This window comes from Acanthisitta chloris, unplaced genomic scaffold (assembly GCF_000695815.1).
Source record: "Acanthisitta chloris isolate BGI_N310 unplaced genomic scaffold, ASM69581v1 scaffold2172, whole genome shotgun sequence".
Lineage (NCBI taxonomy): Eukaryota > Metazoa > Chordata > Aves > Passeriformes > Acanthisittidae > Acanthisitta > Acanthisitta chloris.
Window position 1 is genome coordinate 10,109 of NW_008660845.1, and position 8,691 is coordinate 18,799.

At 42.1% G+C, this 8,691-nt stretch overlaps 1 protein-coding gene across 1 annotated transcript in view; it reads left to right on the forward strand.

Moving 5' to 3' along the window:
* Window positions 1-2,438: 2,438 nt before the first annotated feature.
* Window positions 2,439-8,691, forward strand: part of EIF5B (eukaryotic translation initiation factor 5B) — a gene marked incomplete at its 5' end in the record, with an annotated part of 24,137 nt that continues 17,884 nt past the window's right edge. Inside the window, 7 exons of the mRNA XM_009069954.1 lie at window positions 2,439-2,564; window positions 2,664-2,751; window positions 3,149-3,797; window positions 4,238-4,464; window positions 4,639-4,789; window positions 6,590-6,687; window positions 7,766-7,880. Coding sequence (XP_009068202.1) covers window positions 2,439-2,564; window positions 2,664-2,751; window positions 3,149-3,797; window positions 4,238-4,464; window positions 4,639-4,789; window positions 6,590-6,687; window positions 7,766-7,880 — 1,454 coding nt within the window. The remainder of the gene's footprint in view (window positions 2,565-2,663; window positions 2,752-3,148; window positions 3,798-4,237; window positions 4,465-4,638; window positions 4,790-6,589; window positions 6,688-7,765; window positions 7,881-8,691) is intronic.

Consider the following 8,691-nt stretch of genomic DNA (forward strand, 5'->3'; position numbering starts at 1 on the left):
GTGGTTTGCATTTTTGCACTTTCCAGGCCTCCTCGAGCCTCTTGAGCTGGGGAAATGTGGGGTTATTTTTGAGTCCAAAGCATTATGAGCTTGAATGGTCTGAGGTAGTGAGGCTGTGATGTCTCTTGATAACGTTTTCACTCAAAAGCAATGTGAGGTCAAAATTGGAAACTGTTGGATCATACTGGTCCTTTCAGGTTCCTCTCTCAGGCAGTTGTAGTGTTCGAGCCTTTAAAGGCTGAGTGGAGACCTTTTGGAGATCTTGGAGGAGGAGGAGGCTCCTGCAAGATGTTTGGGGTCTGAAATGTGTTTGGGGCTGCTTAAAAACTTTGCAGGATAAAGTTCCCAGGTATATCTTCCAATGCCAATAGGAAAGATGCTCTCCTGTTACAGATCTAAGTGCAGTGGGTTCTTTATCACCTAGGAATCTCCCAGGGTGAGGGAGAGCACCTTCTCAGTCTTCTTTTCAACTTTCTTTTATTATGAAATCCCAATGGAATAGAGTTTTGAAATGTAAGGAAGTTTGAGGTCAGTATGGGAATAAACTCGTAGTGATGGAAGCCAGTGTTTCAGTTCCTTGGCCTTCCAATGATACTTTGCTTGGCTATCCTTAAGAAGAATTCCAACTCTGTGTATTGCTGTATATATAAGTGCTTGCAGCCTTAATTTTATTTTTTACTTCATTGAGGCTCAAAAGTTTGGAGCTTGCTGTGCCACTTCTCAGTAAATGGAAATGCATTGGAAAGTGCAGTTTTTTCTCAGAAACCATTGACTGTTAAGCAGTGGAAGCTAAGTTTGGGAAGGCTCTTGTGCTATATTTATGCCACTACTGTGACAGCTGAGCAGACTTTATTGTTATTCCTAAACTGTTCTTGCTGGTGGGTGTTCAAGCTCAATGTCTGTGAGTTTCTTTTCTCAGTGTTTGATTTGAGAGTTTGGTTGGTTTTTTTTTTTTGTCTCCCGAATAAGTTTTCTTCTACAAGATTCAGTTGAAGTGAGCTGATTTTACAACAAATAAACCCTCAAAGTCTGTGTCCTGGAAAGCATGAGGTACTGTAAGCTGGAGATATTTAAGAACCTGGAGATTTTCCAGAACCATCTGGACACAATCCTGTGCCATGTGCTCTGGGATGGCACTGCTTGAGTAGGGAGGTTGGAGCAGATAACCCACAGTGGTCCCTTCCAGCCTGACCCAGTCTGTGATGAGCATCCTCTTTGCTGGTAGCAAAACCTCGTGTGGTTTATGTTTGGATGTAACTTTCTGCAAAGTTGCAATGTGAGAAGTCAGCCCTGAGAATATCTGGTGAAGTCTAAGCTGTTTGAAAGCCTTAGTGCTTTAAGTGCTTCCTAATATAATTTCTGGGTTGCAATTGACAAGATTTCTATTTGTGCTTCCTTTTTACACTTCCATTGTGGTGGCTGCGATTCTATCAATGACACCTGCTGTGATTTGAAGGGCTAAACAATATTTCTCTAGGAGGAACAAAGTCCAACAGTCTAGTTACATTCTTCCAAGAAACTGGCTCAGTGTGAGCCAACAGTGTGCACAGGTGGCCAAGAAGGCCAAGAGAATCTTGGTCTGGATCAAGAACAGTGTGACCAGCAGGACTAGGGCAGTGCTCATCCCCCTGGACTGGGCACTGGGGAGGTCACAGCTCAGTGCTGTGTTCAGTTTTGGGCCCCTCACTGCAAAAAGGACATTGAGGCACTGGAGTGAGTCCAGCCAAGGGCAACGAGGGCAGCAAAGGTCCAGAAAACATGTGGGATGAGGAAGGGCTGAGGGAATTTGGTTTGTTTAGCCTGGAGAAGAGGCTCAGGGGTGACCTCCTGGCTCTCTGCAACTCCCTGCCTGGGTTGGAGAGAGGTGGGGGATGTGTGTCCTGCCAGGGCTGCAGGGAGAGGAATAGGGGGAATGGTCATAAGCTGAGACAGGGGAGAGTCAGATTGGATGTTTTCCCTGTGAGGGTGTTCAGGCACTGGAATAGATTCCACCTAGGCAGGTGGTGGAGTCACCATCCCTGGAAGTGTTGAAGAGACATCTGGATGTGGCACTGGAGGATCTGGTTTAGGGTTTAGGGATTCCAGCAGTGACAGGTTAATGGTTGGTTTTGATTTTAGAGGTCTCCTCCGATCTTGATGACTCTATGAAATGTCACAGATAAACTTTGAAAGTCAGCATTGCAAGAACAGAATGTTTTACTGTTCTGCCTCCCTTCAAGCAGATGACTGGTGAAGGTTTATTCCTTTCAGTGCTACTGGGTGGATTGAGGTAACAGTGCAGAATGGTTTATTAAATGATTTGTTTCCTTTCCCCTGCATTGCTCATGTTTTGTGATTGGTTTTGCATTTTGAATCTTTTGTTCTATGCAGGTGGCTCCTACTTATGTAAAGGTAACCTTTGAACTCTTGCTAACCTCTGCTTTCCTTCTGCATTGCAGTGCTAAAGATGACATTGACATTGATGCCCTAGCTGCTGAGATAGAAGGTGCTGGAGCTGCAAAAGACCAAGAGTCTCAGAAATCCAAAGGCAAAAAGAAAAGAGAGAAGAAGAAACAGGATTTTGAGTAAGAAAAACCCCCAAACGACCCAAACTATCTGTCTGATCTTATTCCATTGTCCCAAAACTCAGTTACTTAAGTACCATAACTTCTTTCTTATTTTAGTGAAGATGATATCCTGAAGGAGCTGGAGGAACTGTCAATAGAGGCGCAAGGAGGGAAAGTTGACAGGGAACAGCCTTCTACGGGAAAGGTGAACGCTGAGAGGGAGGTGGGGCATTTCTTAGGCAATAGCTGGAATACCAGACACCTCTGTCCCAGAAAAGTTCCAGTGTTGCAGTGTAGTTGGGAGATCCTGTGTGAAACTTGCAGCTAACATGTATTTTTAATTGTATTTGATCCTATTTTCATAGTCAAGTAAATTGTGAAAGACTCACATGAAGAAACCATGTCTTCGTGTCGATAATTATTCAAAGCCAATCTGAATAAGTTTTAATTGTGGGCTGAGGTATGTTCCCCTCAGCAGGAGTAGTTATTGCTTTCAAACTGTCTTCAGTAAGAGGTTTTGTTGTACATCTCTCAGTGCTGCTTCTTTGCTCACTACAGGAAGGAAGTTTTCATGGCTGATTATTGAATTGTTTATTTCCCAGGTTGAAAATGACAATGAAGAAAGCTTATCAAAACAAGATAAGAAAAGGAAAGGAAAGACTAAAAAAGCCAATCTGGAAAATGACTATGACAGTGAAGAAGGTGAAGATAAAGATAAGAAACCTAAAAAACCTCAGAAAGCCAAACAAGACATGCTTTCTGGCAGTGATGACGACGATCATGAGACACAGCTTAAGAAGAGCAAGGGGAAAGCTCAGAAGTCAAATAAAAAACATGATTTGTCAGAAGAGGATGAAGCTAACACTAAGAAAGGCAAAGAGCGTGGGGGGGGATTGTCTACAGGTGAGAGTGGTGATGAATCAGATGAGGTCTCCCAGTCTAGAAAAGGACAAAAGAAAAACCAAAAGCCAAAGTCCACTCCTGCTGCTGAAAGTGGGGATGATGAAGAGTCATCTTCATTCAAAGTAAAAACTGTGGCTCAGAAGAAGGCAGAAAAAAAGGAACGCGAAAGGAAAAAACGTGAAGAAGAAAAAGCCAAACTGAGGAAGCAGAAAGAGAAGGAAGAATTAGAAGGTGGTAAAGAACCAGCAAAGCCAGGGGAATCTCAAAAAAAGGCTGAAACCAAGGCTTCCCCTGAAGTCACAGCAACTGGCCCTGGGGAAAAAGGAGAGACTCCTGCAGGAACAGAGGGTTTGTAACATGGTTTCTCAGACTGTAATTTAAACACCAAGGGGGTGAGGATAGTTTGGTTTACTTTGAATCACAAGTCCTAGACACTTGGTAGCCTTGTCTGACTCTGTGTTGGCTCACATCTGACTGTTTCCTGGCCTGTAGTTTGTCCAGGTACATGGGGAAACAAGCAGCTGGCAAATTCTCATTGCAACATATGCTTACAGTTCTGTACTGCTGGAGCACCTTCTCACTTCCCTGTTGTTCTGATTCCTTTTAAGACTTCAGGCCCTGACTTTGTAACTTAAGGGGCAGTTTTACTCTTTTCATGATGAAATGCTGATGTAGTAGCCAGTGAAAATGTTCCTCCTTTGGTGTTATTTAGCGTGTTTGAAGCAGCTGTATTTAGAGTGTCTTTGAAATCTCTGGGATCTTTGAATGTGTGCCTCTTCCTTCTGCAGCTGATGACAATGAGGGGGACAAAAAGAAAAAAGACAAGAAGAAGAAGAAAGGTGAGAAAGAAGAAAAAGAAAAAGAGAAAGAGAAGAAAAAGGGTCCCAGTAAAGCCACGGTTAAAGCTATGCAAGAGGCCTTGGCTAGAATGAAAGAGGAGGAGGAAAGGGCAAAAAGAGAGGAGGAAGAACGTATCAGGAGACTGGAGGAGCTGGAAGCAAAGCGCAAAGAGGAGGTACTGTGCTTCTCACTCCAAGCATGAAATGAGGGAGAGTGTGCTGAATCTCTGCCTGCTGCTGCAGTTGGTGAATTAGTGCTCAGTATGTTTCTCATGAACAGAATACACACTTGGGCAGCTTTGTGTCAAGCATCCTTCAAACTTCCTGCATGTTTCTTAATCCTTTTCTAGGAACGATTAGAGCAAGAGAGGAAAGAAAGAAAGAAACAGAAGGAAAAAGAGAGGAAGGAACGTATGAAGAAGGAGGGAAAGCTTTTAACAAAAGCTCAACGAGAATCCAGAGCCAGAGCAGAGGCTACTCTTAAACTACTCCAAGCTCAGGGTAAGCAGCAAAGCTTAAAGTAATAACAATTAAAAAAACCCAGCGAACGCCAAGCAAACTTCATATCCATTACTGCTCTGTGTTTGCCTTTCTCTGGTGCAGGGAGAGCAAGCACTGAGTGATTCCATGTGAAGCTGCTCTCTTGTCAAGGAAGGCAGTGTGTGGCTGCCCCTCCCTCTTTTTTTCAAGGATAGGTTTAAATATCTGTGTATTTTCATCTTACACTTTACTATCTGACTTTTTAATCCATTCTGCTTGCAGTTTGGAGATGTTAGTTGTGGAACTTAGGAAAAAGCACTTCTTTTCATGGCTTAGTCCAAAGGCCTGGCACAGCAGATGGGCTGTGCTGCAGGTCTTCTGTGATCAGGGATCTGGATGGATCCTCTTGGGTTCATTCATGTGCTCAATTAAGCAAGTGCATTATTTTGCCTCTAGTTAGGTAGTCCATGGGGATAGTATGTTATCCTCCTGCATTTCCAAGGGTATGTGGGAGCTTTCCTGCTTTTCCATGAGGTATGATCTGTTTCCATTGCAGTGAAGTGAAATGTGTCCAATGTATTGCAAGTAAAATGTCCTAATTTGTTCCTGGTAACTGGTCTGTGACTAAAGAAAGTAATTCCTGAGTATCTTTGCAGAGAACACTGTCTGACACTTCACTGGTAGGTGGATGTCCAAGTGTAGGAATCTTCTCTTGCTGGTAAAATATTTGGTCCTCTTAAACATACACAAAGGCCATTGCTGTAGTCATTGTGTGCTGCTACAACTGGATCTTGATCAAATCTGCAGTGTAATCACACAGCCCCTGAAGGAATATTGAGTGTTTCAGAAGGTGCAGCAGTAATTAAGTTATTAATTTGTCTTTGCCCCAAACTTCTGTTTTGAGTTGAATCCCTTCAAACATGACAGTACTTGCTTTCTGCTAAGGCCAAGGTGAAGGGAACCTGCTGTCATTTTCATTCTTAAACCCATCAGTGTTCTGAAAATAAAAAACCCCAACAAAACACAAAGAAAACCAAACAAAAAGACCTCCCCAACATTGAGCCAAAGGGAAGATACAATTTTAAACATTTAAGCAGAGTTGTGCCTCTGACCTGCTCCAAATTGTTTGAAACCACAATCATTGGCAGACAGGTTTCAGGTGAGTTTTTGCACAGCAGATTTAAATCATTAAATTCGAGGTGTTATGTCCATGAAATACCACATATGAGTTTTTGCACAGCAGACTTAAATAATTAAATTTGAGGTGTTATGTCCATGAAATACCACATAGGTCTGTGATAACTTCAAACCTGCAGTCGTAGAATCTGATTTTCTGTCTTTTTTTATTTTTTGGTCATCACCCCTTCCCCCAGTTAGTTCTTTTTCAAGAGCAGTCAGGGGTATCTGAAGCAGTCGTAGAATCTGATTTTCTGTCTGTTTTTTATTTTTGGGTCATCACCCCTTCCCCCAGTTATCTCAGTTGTTTTTCAAGAGCAGTCAGGGGTATCTGAAGAACTGTACCTTGCTCAAGTTTTGCAGCTTTTGAATTCAGACAAAGATAAAGTGTACATTGAACCTACTTTCCACTCTCTTCCTTCATCTCCCAATTTTGGAAGAGGTGTTCTTATTGAAACCAAAGTCTGTGTTTATTAACTACTCTCTTCCTTCCTCCATCTCCCAGTTTTGGAAGAGGTGTTCTCATTGAAACCAAAGTCTGTGTTTATTAACCCCCTGGATTTCCTTTCTAATAATGTTATTTTTTGCAGGTGTTGAAGTGCCATCCAAACCTGGATTTTCTTTCTAATAATGTTATTTTTGCAGGTGTTGAAGTGCCATCCAAAGACTCTGTGCCAAAGAAGAGGCCAATATATGAAGACAAAAAGAGAAAGAAGCAGCAGCAGCCAGAAACTAAAGAAGGTGTGGTTTGCACATGGGGATACCTGATAGATTAGTCACATTTCCGGAAGTGTCTGTGAAGTAAATCAGTAATCCTGAACTAATTGCCCTCAAGGTGACTCTGAGGTTCTTGGGACACCCCTGCCCTCACATCCAAGTGGTGATGCATTAGGATCCTAAAGTTGTGTGGAAGGCTGCTCACTTAATCCTTTGGTTTAGAGTCTGCTTGGCTGCTGTCTGTTTCCTAACCTGGTTTTTGTCTCTGGCATTTCTAATTGTTGATGTACAGGATGCAAAGGCCTTTTACAAATGTGACGTTGAATTGTGTCTGTGTAGGTCACATGCAAAGCAGTGTAAGTAATAATGACCCATAATTAAGTCTAAATTGATGTCTCAGGATGAAAGGGGATTGATCCCAGTTTAAGCATTGTTCTTTTAAGTTGGAGACAGTTTGTTCTCTATCTAAAACCAGTTTTCAGCTTCCTGTGTATGAGTCGCTCAGAGTAGCTCAAAGAGGTTAAGCTTAGAATTTATTGCACTAGTCAGACATAGATTGAATGTGTCAACTTTTTACTTCTGTGGGTTGTGGCTTTCCTCTGGGGGCATTACTGTGGCTTTCCTCAAGTTTAAAAGATTTGAATTTGTTATTTATTATTTAGCTGTTTTTCTCTAGGGTGTTGTTTTATTTTTTTCATTTGACATGAGTTATGTGACTATTAAGCCCTCAAGGAATCGAGGATGGAGCTTATCTGAATTGCATCAGTGATGGAACAGCAGTGCAAGTAGGGGTAGTTAATTAGTATAACTTCATTTTCTCTTGTGTTTTAACAAAACTGAGGGTTTTTCATGTCAGAAACAAAGGTAATCCTTTTACCCAATAACTGACCTATTGCATAAATCTATTGAACTGTTTAGAAAGCCAAATGTTTACCAAATAAGCCACCTGCTCTCACTTTATTTCAGCTCAGTAAGTGGGAGTTCAGTTGGTTTGCTTTTATATACATTCAGATTTTGTTTACTCATAACATCCTAATGTAAAATAGAACCTGAACGTGGAGCTGTATGTTTAACTAAATCAGTTTGCACTTTGGAAGAATGTAGCAACCGATTTGCTTTCTTGCAATTTCAGAAAGTGTGGAGGTAACTTCCCCAGCTGAGGATGCTGTAGAGCTGGAAACACCAGTGAAAGAAGAGACACCTCTTCCTGCAGAGCCAGGTTGGTAGCAATGCTAATCAGCTTCAAGCCCTTCAGCCTGTGTGCCAGTCCCACATGAGTTGTCAGACCTGGCTGGATGGGGCTCAGTGGCCATTCTTTCTTGAGGGAGCAGCTGATGGAACTTCATGGAGTCAAAAGGCATGAAGCTTCAAAGTGAGAGTGTAAAGGTCCCTCGTTCTGAGTGAACTCCAGTGTTCAGCTGGCTTAGGGAAATACCTCAAATAAACACATTATTATTTGCTCCCTTGACTTCTCCTTTGCCTTACAAGGCTGTTTCATCAGCAGGTAGGTGGAGGTAGGGAGGAAATGTGTTGCTTCTAGCACTGGTAGTGCAATAATCACAGTGAGTGTATTCTTATTCCAAATGTTTTGCTTTCACAAGTGCTGAATGCAGTGGATATGGGTTAGCTTGTACAACTGAGTTATCAGCCTAGCAAGTGATTGTTGCCCTCACTTTTGCCTACATGTAGTACTTGTTTTGTCAAAATCACCTTGTACTGGATTTCCTCCTCAGCAAGGAAACTCTTTCAGTTTTCACCCTTAAGTCAGACAAGCAGTTACAGAATGTGCAGGTTTTGAAAACAAAGCTGAAGGAGCAATTCCATTGCTGTAGAAGAGAAGGGCTCATTGGCAGAATGCTAGCTCCTAGTTAACATCCTAGCAGTGTGGAACTTTTCATTTCAGAGAGCTGAAATTCCATGACACGTGCTGCAACAAATAGGATTGTATAATGCCTCTTTTGGAGAGGGTTAAATGTTTGTATTTTTCCATTTGTCTGTGATCAACAGACTCTTCATATATCCGAGTTCCT